The following is an 18,067-nucleotide window of genomic DNA, read 5'->3' as shown; positions in this document are numbered from 1 at the left end:
ACATAATGTTCCACCCAGCCATGTCTTGCCACAGCGACACTCCTCCACCCTTTTTCCTTTGACTTCTCCCCCTCACCAAATTTGTACACATCCACTCCACATCACCATCTTTCAACCCATGTGGCCTGGTAAGACCGGTCATTCCCTGACGCTTTCCCAAGCTCTTGGATAACTGAGCACAGGATGTTACATTTTTCTCCCGCGATCCTATCAATCACCTGTACCCCTCCGATTTACTTTTGTTTCCATTCCATCCCTCTACGCAACACGTTGGGACCATCTTTGTTGCTCTGTCACTCATTTAAATCCCAACTCGACACTTTGTCTTGCTTTCGTTGTGAGCTTTCATTTGTGTGTTTTTATTTTTTTCAATCAACGCCATTCGACCTTGAGTCTGGAATTGGGTTTGGGGGTTTCCTGTTTGCATCATGTTGATTGGTGGTCTCGGTGCTCGCACAATCTTGGAGGTGCCATCGCCATCTGCCAGATGGGGGTAGTCAACCATGCCGGTCATGCCAATAAGACAATCTAGGATGTTTTTTGGGATAACATTTTAACTTATTTCCCATCTTTGGCAATCAAGTGATGTGCAAGCTTGCTTTATTCCTTTTTTCAGGAATTTCTCCTTTTTTCATTAGCTATTACCATAATAATATGCACAAGCTTTATAAAAGCCTGAAGCAAAGTTAGTTTTGCGACATGAATCCTGGTGAAACCAACAGAGAACCCGTTTTTGGTCATTGTTTTGTTTTGTTTTGCAAAAAGGGGAGCATTTTCTTTCAAATGTAGTTTCATCACAATCATCAAAGCCATGTCTTTGCCTGTGGGAATGTTGATGGAGCCATTAGATTGTGCTCCCTCCTCCCTCCCTGCTTCTCTTCCCCCTCCCCAATTCCCCTTCTTCCCCCACCCCTTCCTCTCCTTCTCTTTTCCCCTCTTAGCTGTTTCCACACTTGGTTTGATGGTCTCATGCACTTTTTTGCCCTGTACTCATGCCTTCTGCAGGTCTTGTGTTGGTATCATAACACCGCCGCCTGAGGAGGAGCCATGGTACTGCCCACATTGTGCCATGAAGAACAAGGAGAAGAAACACAAGGGAAAGAAAGGTCGCAGCGCTCACTGAGTGGCAAATCCCCTTTTTTTACCAATTACTCGACTGAAAATGAATGAAACTCTCTGAGTTGCTTGAAATACTTTTTTGAGTTCGTGGCTACCAGGACAGCACCTTGTGGAATATCTGGCGATTCCAGGTTATCCATCCACAAACATATGAATTATTGCAGTACCAGGCCTGCATGCCATTTGCCCAATGGCCATGTCCTCAACATTTGATGGCAGGAGCTGCAACTGGACATTATGTTGGTATCCTCTCTGAGCTGACTTCTCCAAGTGTCCTTGAATCCACTTCTGCACAACGCCAGTGAAACCCAAAAAGTTGGAAGGTGTTTTTACTGCAGCGACACGAATAGTTGTAAATAAATAATTTGCTGTTTCGTGTCATTTTCGTATGACATTGGTACCTTAGCGGTCTGATGTATTGTAGGAGGCGCCTGTATGGACTCATTCACGTGGTGTATTATCTCCTCGTCGTTAAGTGTGCTGCACGTATTGCTGGTTTAAAATCGATTCTTTTGTGAAAACTCTTCCAGCTCTGTGTTGTAAAGGTCGACATTTTTGTCACTCCTTTCCGAGCTGGCCACGAGAGCTTGGGTCCTGGCCTTGGAATGCGGAGGTCATTTCACGTTTCTTGTTCAGTCAGTGAACGTGAAGCTTCCAATGGAGTACAGTACATGCATCCATTTTTGGGACATTCGGCTGACTTATTTTGCAGAAATGTCAAGTAGGCAGCGTGCGTAGACGTCCGGGAGTTGTTATACGAGTATCTAGCCTTCATCAGGTCCTAGTTTTGACGCTAGCTGAGCATTACTTCAGCCGTTCTGGTGACAAGATAGCACTGCCCGTTTTGGTTCTTGATATTTTTTACTGCAGACTGGTTGTCAGATATATGATGTCTGATGTACATAGTTTTCTGTTAACATACTTCGACAGATATTTTGATGCAATTCCTTTGTAACTTTTGCCTTTTTTGTATTGGTGGTTGTCCTTTTTGTGATGTCACCATTGCTTGTATGTGCTATAGACAGGCAGGCGTTTCTGGGATGGTCCCTTTCATTGAAACACACCTTCAAAATAACCCCTCCTCAAAAAAATCTAACTGACATCTTTGGAGATTTTTCATTGAAGGAAAATATCACGATATCTGCTGTACCGAATTATGTGCTTGTACGTGTTTTTTTTTTGTTTTTTTTAAGCAGCTTGCGCTTCAGTGGAACATCCTTGTTTTTTGAACATACGTTTGTGATTCTAACTTTCATCTATGAAGGGGTGATTTTTAACGATGATCTACATATCATCCTGTTCATTAAATATGTGCAAATGTGGATACACGAGCACTCAGAGATTCTTGTAAGGTGTAAATCCGTTTGGATCATCTAATGTTATTTGTTCGTTGTATCTCTCTTTATCTCACTTTCTCTCTGCCTGATTGGATGACTGGGCGACCTTTGGACATGACTAAAGCCGTGGACCTGCTGTTCGAAGGTGTTCTAAGATTAAAGGGTCAAAACCACTGTGGGGGACAATTCAGAGCAGATGATCCGGATGGCCTTTGGAACAGGAAGTCAGATCTCTCCCGTTGCCTCTCCCTCCCTTGGCCAATTTGGTTGCCTTATCGGCTCTGTGACGTTTCCGAGGCACGTAGAAACTCCAGGTGGCCATCATCTTACTTCTGGAACGTAATCGCGAGCAAAAGTTTGAAATGAAGTCCAGCGCAGTGGAGACGGGGATGAGGAAGTGTCCGACGCGTTTAATGCGTTTGTTCACGGATCGAACTGCTTTCCTCGGAATGGTGGATGAGGCGGCCAGCTTTGCCATCTCCAAAGGACTGCATGCTTCGTAATGCAACTTGATGCCTGCGAAGCTCCCAGGTTGGCTCATCTTTGGATCCTGTAATCGGGGGAATCGAACCTGCGTGAGAGTCAGTCCAACGTTCACACATGAACGCATCACACACCCATCGCTCATACTGCAGGCTCTGCCACGACTTTGCAACGACCCCGTGTTAATTGCCTCGGAATGAACACATAATGGAAACATCCCCGGACGTCTATACATTTTATCAGCCCTTGCCATGGTTACCATCGGTAGGAAAAATCGCGGGTGAATTTCCAGCTGCAGCGTCCAGCGTACTGGAGACGGGGGATGAGAAAGTGTCCGGCCTGCTTAATGTGTTTGTTCGTGGCTCTCGCTGGAACGAAATCGGAAATCAAATGCACTATCCCCACCGATTGCAGTTCTCTATCTTCAATTCCGTTATCTAATGGCCGCATACATTCTATAAACACACAACGTCCCTCTGCGTTGCCCATGTAATTGCCATTTTACGGTTTGTGTATAAATGTACATCCAACGAGGAGTGCATTTGTCGAATTGGCAAGTTATTATCTACAGCGTTTACGATCCTCGGAATGGCAGAATCAAAAAGTCTCTCATCTGCTTTTCTGACGTCGTTGAAGTGCAACCCGCCCCATTGTTCACTGCAATTTTATGCTTTGTAGACCGCGCTTTATAGGCCGCGCTTTACAGGCCACGCTTTATAGGCCATGCTGTATAGGCCGCGCTGTATAGGCCGCGCTTTATAGGCCACGCTTTATAGGCCGCGCTTTAGAGGCCGCGCTTTATAGGCCACGCTGTATACGCTGCGCTGTATAGGCCGTGCTGTGTAGGCCGTGCTGTGTAGGCCGTGCTGTGTAGGCCGTGCTGTGTAGGCCGTGCTGTGTGGGCCACGCTGTATGGGCCGTGCTTTATAGGCCGTGCTTTATAGGCCACGCTGTATACGCTGCGCTGTATAGGCCGTGCTGTGTAGGCCATGCTGTGTAGGCCAAGCTGTGTAGGCCGCGCTGTGTAGGCTGCGCTTTGTAGACCGCTCTGTACAGGCCGCGCTTTGTAGGCCGCGCTTTGTAGACCGCTCTGTGTAGGCCACGCTGTACAGGCCACGCTTTGTAGGCCGCGCTGTGTAGGCCGCACTTTGTAGGCCGCGCTGTATGGGCCGCGCTTTACAGGCCGTGCTGTTTTGGCTGCGCTGTATAGCCCGCGCTGTATAGGCCGCAGCCACATGCCATTTGTGACAGTTGTATTATGACGTCACAGTGCTTGGGAGGGGGAAGGGGGGCAGGGGGGAGGGCAGAGGGAAGAGGGGGGGATGGGGAGGGTGAGGGATGGGAGGGTGAGGGATGGGAGGGGGGAGGGGGGGACCCCGGCAGAAGTACCCGGCATTGCTGGGCGGGGGAGGGGAGGGGGGGACCCCGGCAGAAGTACCCGGCATTGCTGGGCGGGGGAGGGGAGGGGAGGGGAGGGGAACGGGGGGGGAGGGCGGGGGGAGGGGAGGGGAGGGGAACGGGGGGGGGGAGGGGAGAAGGGGGGGAGGGGAGAAGGGTGGGGGAGGGGAGGGGGAAAAGGGAGGGGAAGGGGGTAGGGTGGAGGGGGGGGGAAAGGGAGGGGGAGGGGGAAGGGGGAAAAGGGAGGGGGAGGGGGAAAATGGAGGGGGAGGGGGGAGGGGAAGGGGGGACGGAGGGGGGAAGGGGGAGGGAAGGGGATGGCCAGTCAACAATGACGTTGCAGTTCTCATGGTCGGAGAGCAGCACAACAATCGGACATAGTCCTGCATATTCGCAACAGCACGAAGCGGATTTTGGAGACTCACCGATCCTGTGACGTCCTCCAGTACCGGCGTTGCCGGGTGGGGGAAGGGAGACCCGTACATTCCCAACCCGTACATTCGCCCTCTCGACTCAAGCTCACTCGGACAAAAGCCTCGCACAAATTACACCGTGAAGGCCCAATGGTCATGTCTATGCCACAAATCACGGGCGCACTGAATTGAAAATATATAGAACGCTCAAACTCAGTGAAAAGTGAAGCCGCCGTGTCGCCATCTTGGTCAGCACGACTCGACCAACTCGCTTCGCGGATCTCGTTTTGTGCGGCAATAAACTGTCCAATCGGTTACGGAAGGGTTGTGGAAAGACATTTCACAGCTGTTTCAAAGACATTTAATTCATATCACACAAAATCGATGCAAAACACGATCGAATAAAAGGTGAAAAAACGTGTGACGTGTGACGGGATGGAACATCACGTGATCGCTCTGAGCGAATCAGCGAGCTGCTCTGGAACCGGCTGAGATTAGCGGATACTTTGCTGAAATGCGCTGAGGTAAATATGAATAAAAAATATGGATCGTGAAATATTTTGAGTTCGGCCATGTTCGTCCCAGGCTCAATGGCCATGTCTATGTCAAATATCAAGCACGTAAGCCTCTCCGTTTAGGAGTCTACCGGTAACATTACACACACACACACACACACACACACAAACTGTGTTTTATATATATATAGATATCCAACAATATTCAATATATCCAACAACATTCAATATGTCAAACAATATTCAATATATCCAACAATATTCAATATATCCAACAATATTCAATATATCCAACAATATTCAATATATCCAACAATATTCAATATATCCAACAATATTCAATATATCCAACAATATTCAATACTGTATATCCAACAATATTCAATATATCCAACAATATTCAATATATCCAACAATATTCAATATATCCAAACAATATTCAATATATCCAACAATATTCAATATATCCAACAATATTCAATATATCCAACAATATTCAATATATCCAAACAATATTCAATATATCCAACAATATTCAATATATCCAACAATATTCAATATATCCAACAATATTCAATATATCCAACAATATTCAATATATCCAACAATATTCAATATATCCAAACAATATTCAATATATCCAACAATATTCAATATATCCAAACAATATTCAATATATCCAACAATATTCAATATATCCAAACAATATTCAATATATCCAACAATATTCAATATATCCAACAATATTCAATATACCCAAACAATATTCAATATATCCAACAATATTCAACATATCCAACAATATTCAATATATCCAACAATATTCAATATATCCAACAATATTCAATATATCCAACAATATTCAATATATCCAACAATATTCAATATATCCAACAATATTCAATATATCCAAACAATATTCAATATATCCAACAATATTCAATATATCCAACAATATTCAATATATCCAACAATATTCAATATATCCAACAATATTCAATATATCCAAACAATATTCAATATATCCAACAATATTCAATATATCCAACAATATTCAATATATCCAAACAATATTCAATATATCCAACAATATTCAATATATCCAACAATATTCAATATATCCAACAATATTCAATATATCCAACAATATTCAATATATCCAAACAATATTCAATATATCCAACAATATTCAATATATCCAACAATATTCAATATATCCAACAATATTCAATATATCCAAACAATATTCAATATATCCAACAATATTCAATATATCCAACAATATTCAATATATCCAACAATATTCAATATATCCAACAATATTCAATATATCCAACAATATTCAATATATCCAAACAATATTCAATATATCCAACAATATTCAATATATCCAAACAATATTCAATATATCCAACAATATTCAATATATCCAAACAATATTCAATATATCCAACAATATTCAATATATCCAACAATATTCAATATACCCAAACAATATTCAATATATCCAACAATATTCAACATATCCAACAATATTCAATATATCCAACAATATTCAATATATCCAACAATATTCAATATATCCAACAATATTCAATATATCCAACAATATTCAATATATCCAACAATATTCAATATATCCAAACAATATTCAATATATCCAACAATATTCAATATATCCAACAATATTCAATATATCCAACAATATTCAATATATCCAACAATATTCAATATATCCAAACAATATTCAATATATCCAAACAATATTCAATATATCCAACAATATTCAATATATCCAACAATATTCAATATATCCAACAATATTCAATATATCCAACAATATTCAATATATCCAACAATATTCAATATATCCAACAATATTCAATATATCCAAACAATATTCAATATATCCAACAATATTCAATATATCCAACAATATTCAATATATCCAACAATATTCAATATATCCAACAATATTCAATATATCCAACAATATTCAATATATCCAACAATATTCAATATATCCAACAATATTCAATATATCCAACAATATTCAATATATCCAACAATATTCAATATATCCAACAATATTCAATATATCCAACAATATTCAATATACCCAAACAATATTCAATATATCCAAACAATATTCAATATATCCAACAATATTCAATATATCCAACAATATTCAATATATCCAACAATATTCAATATATCCAACAATATTCAATATATCCAAACAATATTCAATATATCCAACAATATTCAATATATCCAACAATATTCAATATATCCAACAATATTCAATATATCCAACAATCTATATATATATATAAAACAGTGTGTGTGTGTGTGTGTGTGTGTGTGTGTGTGTGTGTGTGTGTGTGTGTGTGTGTGTGTGTGTGTGTGTGTGTGTGTGTGTGTGTGTGTGTGTGTGTGTGTGTAATGTTACCGATAGACTCCGAAACGGAGAGGCTCACGTGCTTGATATTTGGCATCGACATGGCCATTGAGCCTGGGACGAACATGGCCGAGACAATATTTGACGAGATCCATATTTTTTATTCATATTTACCTCAGCGCATTTCAGCGAAGTACCCGCTAATCTCAGCCAGTGCGAGCAGCTCACTGATTCGCTCAGAGCGATCACGTGATGTTCCATCCCGTCACACGTTTGCACGTAATTCAGGGCGAAAAGCCATTGCGCTTTTTCACCTTTATGCGATCGTGTTTTGTGTCGATTTTGTGCGATATGAATTAAATTTTAATTCATATTTCGTGTTTACGAATTCGAATACGAAGGATTTCCCCTTTCCCCTTTCGATTTTGAATACGAATCGAATTCGAGCTTGAGTCGAGAGGGCGAATGTACGGGTTGGGAATGTGCGGGTCTCCCTTCCCCCGCCAGGCAACGCCGGTACTGGAGGGCGTGGGTGACAGGATCGGTGAGTCTCCAAAAGCCGCTTCGTGCTCTTTCGAAGATGCAGGACGATGTCGCGATTGTTGTGCTGCTCTCTGACCATGAGAACTGCAACGTCATTGTTGACTGGCCCTCCCCTTCCCTCCCCCTTCCCCTCCCCCGTCCGTCCTCCCCCTCCCTTCCCCCTCCCTTCCCCCTCCATCCTCCCCCTCCCTCCCCCCTCCACCCTACCCCTTCCCCTTCTCCCCTCCCCCTCCTCCCCCTCGCCCTCCCACCCCCTCCCCCTCCCACCCCCCCTCCCCCTCCCACCCCCTCCCTCTCCCCCCTCCCCTCCCCCCTCCCTCACCCTCCCATCCCTCACCCTCCCCCTCCCACCCCCTCACCCTCCCCCTCCCACCCCCCTCACCCTCCCATCCTCACCCTCCCCCCTCCCCCCTCCCCCGCCCCCTTTTCTCCTCCCACCCCCCTCCCCCTCTTCTGCACCTCTCCCCTCCCCCTCTTCTCCCCTCCCCCTCCTCTTCTCCCCTCCCCCCCCCTCTTCTCCCCTCCCCCCCCTCTTCTCCCCTCCCCCCCTCTTCTCCCCTCCCCCTGTTCCCCTCCCCTTCCCTCCCCCCTCCCCTCCCCCCTCCCCTCCCCCCTCCCCCGCCCGGCAATGCCGGGTACTTCTGCTAGTATTCAATATATCCAACAATATTCAATATATCCAACAATATTCAATATATCCAAACAATATTCAATATATCCAACAATATTCAATATATCCAACAATATTCAATATATCCAACAATATTCAATATATCCAACAATATTCAATATATCCAACAATATTCAATATATCCAACAATATTCAATATATCCAAACAATATTCAATATATCCAACAATATTCAATATATCCAACAATATTCAATATATCCAACAATATTCAATATATCCAACAATATTCAATATATCCAACAATATTCAATATATCCAACAATATTTAATATATCCAACAATATTCAATATATCCAACAATATTCAATATATCCAACAATATTCAATATATCCAACAATATTCAATACTGTATATCCAACAATATTCAATATATCCAACAATATTCAATATATCCAAACAATATTCAATATATCCAACAATATTTAATATATCCAAACAATATTCAATATATCCAACAATATTCAATATATCCAACAATATTCAATATATCCAACAATATTCAATATATCCAACAATATTCAATACTGTATATCCAACAATATTCAATATATCCAACAATATTCAATATATCCAAACAATATTCAATATATCCAACAATATTCAATATATCCAACAATATTCAATATATCCAACAATATTCAATATATCCAACAATATTCAATATATCCAACAATATTCAATATATCCAACAATATTCAATATATCCAACAATATTCAATATATCCAAACAATATTCAATATATCCAACAATATTCAATATATCCAACAATATTCAATATATCCAACAATATTCAATATATCCAACAATATTCAATATATCCAACAATATTCAATATATCCAACAATATTCAATATATCCAACAATATTCAATATATCCAACAATATTCAATATATCCAACATAAAAACCACCGTTTAGAGGCCATTTTTCCACGCAAAGCGGGGGTTGGCCTTTTCGGGGACCGTGGTTGTTGTTGTTTTTTGGTCTCCTTTTTGAAGCAATGTTTTGCGGCCGGATGCCCTTCCTGCCGCCAACCCTGTTTGCCGCCTTTTATGACGCACAGGGAATTACCAGTGAACTGGTACTCAATTAGCCGACCTCGGAAGGATGACAGGCTGAGTCAACCCCCCTGGCGTTAATTCAGCGATCGACCAGGATTCGAACCCAGGATCCTTGGTATCCTAAGCCGGCACCCTAGCCGCTAGCCCAACAACAATATTCAATATATCCAACAATATTCAATATATCCAACAATATTCAATATATCCAACAATATGTCATTCAACCAATTCAAAAACCAACCAACGTCAGGTCAGAATACATCACTGTTGATGGAGGTTTTGAGGTGGAACAGTTTCCCTAATTGCCAGGTATTTTGAGCATTGGAAATCGCAGTTTCCTGCAGTCGCTCAGGGAGGTGTATCGCTCTCTTATCCGACTGTCTTTTGTGCCGGAGTTGTCACGTCGATTGCCTGAATATTGATGTTCTCTGATGTCGTAGCATTGATTTTCACAACGCACCGGGGGCACCGTTCGTGCTCCTGTGTCATCTTGAGCATCTTGAAAATATTGTTCGGACATTCTGGCTTCGAGCCTGCCTAACGTTTGATGATGTACAATGAAACCGAGTCATGCATGTATTGCTGTGTCCCCATTCTCATCACAGTTCGTTGGAACCTACCGTTGTCCAAAACGTGACCATTCACTACACCGTACAGGTACTGAAGGTGTGTATGCAGCTCATGTCACATTATATACACGAACCCGCACATGCATTTTGGTCACGTACAGGATGGGTCGGTGAATTAACATCTGTATGGTGCAGTATAGTTATACACCAGTATTCCATTGCTATGCAGGTACATTGCATTCACAAAGTATTCAGACCCCTTCACTTTTTTCACATTTTGTTATGTTGCAGCCTTATGCTGAAATCGTTTAAATTCATTTTTTCCCTCATCAATCTCCACTCAATACCCCATAATGACAAAGAGAAAACAGGATTTTAGAAAGTTTTGCAAATTTATTAAAAAGAAAAAACTGAAATATCACATTTACATAAGTATTCAGACCCTTTGCTATGACACTTGAAATTTAGATCAGGTGCCTCCCATTTCTCTTGATCATCTTTGAGATGTTTCTACACCTTGATTGGAGTCCACCTGTGGTAAATTCACTTGATTGGATATGATTTGGAAAGGCACACACCTGTCTATATAAGGTCTCACAGCTGACAATGCATATCAGAGCAAAAACCAAGCCATGAGGTCGAGGAACTGCCTGCATAGCTCAGAGACAGGATTTTGTCAAGGCACAGATCTGGGGAAGCCTACAAAAAATCTCTGGTGCATAGAAGGTTCTCAAGAGCACAGTGGCCTCCATAATTCTTAAATGGAAGAAGTTTGGAACAACCAGGACTCTTCCTAGAGCTGGCCGCCTGGCCAAACTGAGCAATCGGGGGAGAAGGGCCTTGGTAAGAGAGATGACCAAGAACCCGATGGTCACTCTGGCTGAGCTCCAGAGATCCTGAGCACCTAAAGGAGTTTATGTGCTTTTTTGCAAACTCCAAGCGGGATTTCACGTGTCTTTCACTGAGGAGAGGCTTCCGTCTGGCCACTCTGCCATAAAGCCCAGATCGGTGGAGTGTTGCAGTGATGGTTGTCCTTCTGGAAGTTTCTCCCATCTCCACACAGGATCTTATATATATATATATATATATATATATATATATATATATATATATATATATATATATATATATATATATATATATATATATATATATATGGGTTCTCTTGAGAGCTTGACAGGCAGAGCGTATGTACATGGCAGTGACGTCATTACTTGCGCTCATTGAAAGCTGGAGAACTGCACATATATTTGGATTGGTTTGCTCCCGGCTGCATCCAGGGGATTCCATATAATGAGTGGATACCAGAGGTAATGTGCCATGTGGCAGATGGCACTTATCGCTCCCATTAAGGTACAGCATAGCTGGATGGGATACCTTAATGGCGGTTCACCACTGATGGTATGAAATCGCATAGTGACTGATATATATATATATATATATATATATATATATATATATATATATATATATATATATATATATATATATGTAGTCGTGGCCAAAAATATTTGCACCCTTGCACGTTTTTCAAATAACTCACAATTATCTTGAAAAAATATTCAAAATTAACGAAAATATTTGGTCTCCACAATTCTTTATTTCACTGTTGATATTACAGAACCTTTGTTTTTGATTCAGAACTTAATATATCCTTTTAAATCAGAAAATAAAAATAAATGGCATTGACAAAATTATTGACACCCGAGACTTAATATTTGGTAGCACAGTCTATGGACAAAATAACTGCAGTCAAACGCTTCCTATAGCCATGAATGAGCTTCCTACACCTCTCTACTGGCAGTTTGGCCCACTCTTCTTGTTCTCCAGTTCTCCCAGATTTTATGGATGCCTTCTCCCAACTGCTGTTTTCAGATCTCCCCACAGGTGTTCAATGGGTGTGTTCTCCACAAATGTGGTTCTCCCCACATGTCGTACCTTGTTAGATCTGGACTCATTGCTGGCCACTTCAGAACAGTCCAGTGTTTTTTCTTGAACCATTCCTGGGTGTTGTTTGAAGTTTGTTTGGGTTTGGGACAACTTTTCATTGTCCTGCTGCAAGACACATGACCTTCATGACGATGATGTGCTTTACCACAAAGATCGAATTTGGTCACCTGTCCAAAGTACATTCTCCCAGAAGGATTTTGGCTTGTTCAGGTGTATTTTGGCAAACTCCAGTCGGGCTTTCTCAGCAGTGGGGTCCTCCTGGCTCTCCTACCATATAAACAACTTTTATTGAGTTGGCGACGGATGGTACGAGTTGAAACTGTCGTACCTTCTGTCTGAATGTCAGCTTGAATCTGTTGATTGGCAGGTGATCGAGGTGCTTTCTCCACCATTCAAACAATCCTCCACCGTAATCTTCGATCAAGTTTCTCTTGCGTCCACGTCCAGGGAGGTTAGCTACAGTGCCATTGGCCTTGTACTTCCTGATAGCATTGCATGGGCCTCTGAAGATGGACTTGTAGCCTTGAGATTGTCCATGCTTGGCTACGATCTTGTGTCTGACCTCCTCTGACAATACTCTGGTTTTCTTTCTTTTCTCCATGCTCATTGGAGCATGCTCATAGATATATATCAGCACAAAACAGCAGAATGACTCCTTTTCTCCATTCAAACTGGATGAATGAGTGTTTTTTATATATATATATAATATATATTGCAGGCACCTGCAACTCACCACAGGTGAGTTCAATTCCAAAGTAAAGGAGAATCACCTGCTTGAAATCTCATTATTTCTAACAACTTCTCAAAGGTGCCAACAATATTGTCCAGGCCATTTTAGGATTTCTTTGTGAAATCAGGTAAGATTTAGTAATTTGTTCAGCTTTTTTTGTTTTGTTCCACTGCAAACCAAAGAAATACATACAATACATGACCAAAAGTACGTGGACACCCGAATATTGAACATCTCATTCCAAAGGCATGGGCATAAATATGGAGTTGGTCCCCCCTTTGCTGCTATAACAGCCTCCACTCTTCTGGGAAGGCTTTCCACAAGATGTTTGAACATTGCTGTGGGGATTTGCTTCCATTCAGCCACAAGAGCATTGGTGAGGTCGGGCACTGATGTTGGGTGATTAGGCTTGGCTCGCAATCGGCATTCCAATTAATCCCAAAGGTGTTCGATGGGGTTGAGGTCAGGGCTCTGTGCAGGCCAGTCAAATTCTTCCACACCGATCTCGACAAACCATTTCTGTATGGACCTCGCTTTGTGCAAGGGGGAACTGTCATGCTGAAATAGGAAAGGGCCTTCCCCAAACTGTTGCCACAAAGTTGAAAGCACACAATCGTCTGGAATGTCAGTGTATGCTGGAGCGTCAATATTTCCCTTCACTGGAACTAAGGGGTCTAGTCCGAACCTTGAAAGACAGCCCCAGACCATTATTCCTCCTCCACCAAACTTTACAGTTGGCACTATGCATTCAAACAGGTAACGTTATCCTAGCTTCGATCAAACCCAGATTCGTCCATTGGACTGCCAGTTGGTGAAGCATGATTCATCACTCCAGAGAACGCGTTTCCACTGCTCCAGAGTCCAATGGCGGCGAGCTTTACACCACTCCAGCAGACGCTTGGTATTGCGCATGATGATCTTAGGCTTGTGTGCGGTTGCTCAGCCATGGAAACCCATTTCATGAAGCTCCCGACGAACAGTTGTTGTGCTGACATTGCTTGCAGTGGCAGTTTGGAACTTGGTAGTGAGTGTTGCAACCAATGACAGACTATTTATATGCGCTACGTGCTTCAGCACTTGGCAGTCCCGTTCTATGAGCTTGTATGGCCTACCACTTTGCGAGCTGTTGTTGCTCCTAGACCTTTCCACGTCACAATAACAGCACTTCACAATAACAGCACTTACAGTTGACCGGGGCAGCTCCAGCAGGACAGAAATTTGACGAACTGACTTGTTGGAAAGGCGGCATCCTATGACGGTGCCACGTTGAAAGTCACTGAGCTCTTCAGTGTGGCCCATTCTACTGCCAATGTTTGTCTATAGAGATTGCAACTCGTGAACCAATGATGGGATTTTGAACAAACTTGGGATAAGTATATATGATGCAAATATGAACTGATTAGATTTTGGAGTCAAGAGGTCAAAGGTCAGATGTCATGTCAGATAAAAATGTGATAACTTGAGAACAGCCAAATGGATTTAAATCAAAGTTGGTACAAGTATCATAATGATGTGATAATGTGGGCAGAGGCATATTGGTCGATGTCGTGATGTCGAAGAGTGTTGTTTTAGTTCCTGTCTGGGTTCCCGTCATCACTGCCTGCCTTTCTGCACTCATCTTGGCTTCCTCAGAACCTGTCAGTGGATCAAGGCAAGTGGCAGTGTGCTAGGCCAGACATACTGATGTAGACAAGCTGTCACTACATCTCAGTGTGCTGGGGGAAATGGGGGAGGGGGGAGCGGGGGGAGGAGGGGTGAAGGGGGTGTACCTTCTGGCCGTATGTGTTTGGCACCGTCCCAGAGCATCAACCAAATAGGGTATGGGGGACACCTGCACTCTCCAGTAGCTGCAGGATTGCAGCTCTTGCAACCACTCAGAGGGATACGCTTGTTCCCCAGAGCCCATCACACCACGGGAGGGGGGTTGGGGGGTGGGGAGGGGAGGATCCGTCTCATGTATTTCCAACTGTATTTCTACCTCTATCCCTATCGGATGAATGAGGCGGGCCATATTTTAAAAGAGGTAAATGACTGTAAATATTCGATATTCCCAGGGTGGTGAGCGCCACATAAGGGTTAACAGGGAATGTTTATTTGTTGTTTCATAATTGTGTTGTACATAGGAATTTAGTAAATAAAACTGCTTGGTCTCTAAGTGTGGTGTATTCTGTTTGCCAAAGCAGCAGCGTATGGTGGTGCGGCATTTTACAGGATAGTTCACAGGTCAAAAAAAATATTCTGTACTGTGAAGCTGTTGTTTATATCAGATTAGAAGTTGATATATCAAAATAACTAGATCTCTCACCCTTGGAGGGAATAACCAATCGGCTCTCACCAAAGCAGGTGGCTAGGAATTTCAAATAAATTAACTCTCATGCTCTTCTAGCCAAATAAACTGCATAAAGCAACCAAGAAAAGCTACATAAGGTACATCCTTCACTGTTTCAAACCCTCCCCTGGTTCCTCTACAGCTGCAGACATTTACAAGTAGCACATATATGAGAATATGCTGGAAGAGCATGGGAGGGGTCAATTTATTTATAATCCTAGCCACTTGGGGTAAATGAATATGAGAGCTGATTGGTCATTACCTCGTATTTGGGTCTTGCTTTCATATACGGCATATGTAGTTGTAGCCGCACAGTTCGTGCCAGTTGCCTGCACAAATTTGGTGCGTCGATTCAATGCAACTATAACTCCCAGTTGGTTCAAAGGCCCCAGGCCGGATTACGAATCTCTTCACCCTGATACAAACCAGTGGAACCGTCAAATCAGCCAGGAGCTACACTAATTGGTACTCCACGCCTCATCTCCAATTAACAGCCAAAAATCTCCAATTACCCAAAATTATCGAAAAAAGCCAAAAACAAAAATCTCCATCTCCAATTACCAGCCAAGTGTGGCTGGAGAGTGTGGCACATTAGGGATATATGTCATTAATTTCCACAGCCAATTATCCTCAACAGACTTTCAATATTACCAAATGAATGACCACGATGATCCAAATTCACCTGGAGACCAAGTATATTTTATTATAATGATGACACACAGAGGAAGCAACACACGAAGCAAGAAATAACGATTATAATGCATAAACCCCTTACCCATTAATGAACATACATGTCCACTAAACCAACAAAAGATCGTGGGTGGGGGGGGGGGGGGGGGGATTCCTTAATTATATATCATGAAGGCCTTCAATCATTCCATCAACGAGATAAATGTCACAGGTGGACAAGACAAGAAATACCCTGACTGTGCCTGACGGGACACAGCAGGAAACGATGCAGGGTGGCAGCCCAGGTACGTCCCTTCAGTAGGTGTCTGGGTTCGGAGGAGGAGGAGAGAGGCATGGCTGGGTGGGGGCGTGGCCTCCACGTGGTAGCTCTGTAGTCTTGATGCACATGGTGGTTCTCGGGGATCTCCTATGCTTCCGCTCGGTGCATCCACCTTTATAGGCATGGGCTGTCCACATCAGCCATGATGCCATGTGCACCTCCCTTCTCACTCACCATTGGTCGATGGATCCTCCTAAACTGCCGGCTTATGACTTACCCAGTTACTAATATTAACATTTAAGACAGATTACAAAGGAAAGAACAGACATCAAACGAGAATGTTAGTCGGTAGAGTGCATAGAGTACCTCCGCCAGGCTGAAGAGTTTATGTTTTGAATACCACTGATAGGCCGGATCTGGAAGCAGACCGAAACCAAACTATAATTGGCTTGTTCTTGTGAATTACCCAACTCACCCAACAGGTTTTGTCATAATCCATCCATACCTTTTTGAAATATTGTACTATATATCGTTTTTGACCCTATCACTCAACAGTGAAGAATCACTTAAAAAATTATATGAGCCGGATCCGGATTTCAAATCTTCACCAAAATCGAATCAATTTTTTCTTGTGACACACACAACCTCTCCACCAAGTTTCATCCGAATCCGTGCACAACTTTTTGAGATATCCTGCTATATATCGTTTTTGGCCCGATCTCCCAATGGTGAAGAATCACTTTAAAAATTCTACTAGTCGGATCCGAATCCAGATATTCACCAAAATCTAATCGTTTCGTCCTTGTCGCACACCCAATATGTCCACCAAATTTCATTTGAATCTGTCCACAACTTTTTGAGATATCCTGTTCACAGACAAACATACAGACAGATAAGGGTGAAAACATAACCTCCATCCACCTTCGGTGCCAGAGGTAATGAAGGCTTGCAGGGTTGGTCGTTTTAGACATACATTTGGGAGAGTGGACATCGCCTCTCTAGACATATAAGTGACACATATCGTTCTCTATTAACAACATTTATTTACCACATAATTACCACGTAATTAATGACCACATAATTACTAATAACACAATTAATTACCTTATGCTTACTCTATTATATTTACTATGGAGATAGCTGAACTATACGAGGCAATACCATCCCTTAGGACTCGCTTCCACAACAATACGTGTGTATACACACACACACACACACACACACACACACACACACACACACACACACACACACACACACACACACACACACACACACACACACACACACACACACACATGTATATATATATATATATATATATATATATATATTAGCAGAAGTACCCGGCATTGCCGGGCGGGGGAGGGGAGGGGGAGGGAGAAGGGGTGGGGAGGGGAACGGGGGGGAGGGGAGGATGGAGGGGGGAGGGGAGGACGGAGAGGGGAGGTAACATTACATTACACACACACAAACTGTGTTTTATGTTCAATGGTCTGGCGGCGGGAATGGAACATCACGTGATCGCTCTGAGCGAATCAGCGCGCTGCTCTGCCACCGCCTCAGATTCCGTGTAT

At 42.6% G+C, this 18,067-nt stretch overlaps 1 protein-coding gene across 3 annotated transcripts in view; it reads left to right on the top strand.

The window, feature by feature from the left end:
* The window catches only part of TAF3 (TATA-box binding protein associated factor 3), a 98,517-nt gene extending 96,076 nt beyond the window's left edge, over positions 1-2,441 (top strand). For all 3 annotated transcript variants that reach the window (XM_068136312.2, XM_068136304.2, XM_068136321.2), the window contains one exon: positions 1,006-2,441. In XM_068136312.2, the coding sequence (XP_067992413.2) occupies positions 1,006-1,123 (118 nt within the window). In that variant the 3' untranslated portion in view covers positions 1,124-2,441. The remainder of the gene's footprint in view (positions 1-1,005) is intronic.
* The last annotated feature ends 15,626 nt before the right edge of the window (positions 2,442-18,067 follow it).

The sequence above is a fragment of the Myxine glutinosa genome, chromosome 1 (genome assembly GCF_964187855.1).
Source record: "Myxine glutinosa chromosome 1, kmMyxGlut1.1, whole genome shotgun sequence".
In the NCBI taxonomy this organism is placed as follows: Eukaryota; Metazoa; Chordata; class Myxini; order Myxiniformes; family Myxinidae; genus Myxine; species Myxine glutinosa.
This window is presented reverse-complemented; position numbering and strand designations above follow the sequence as displayed.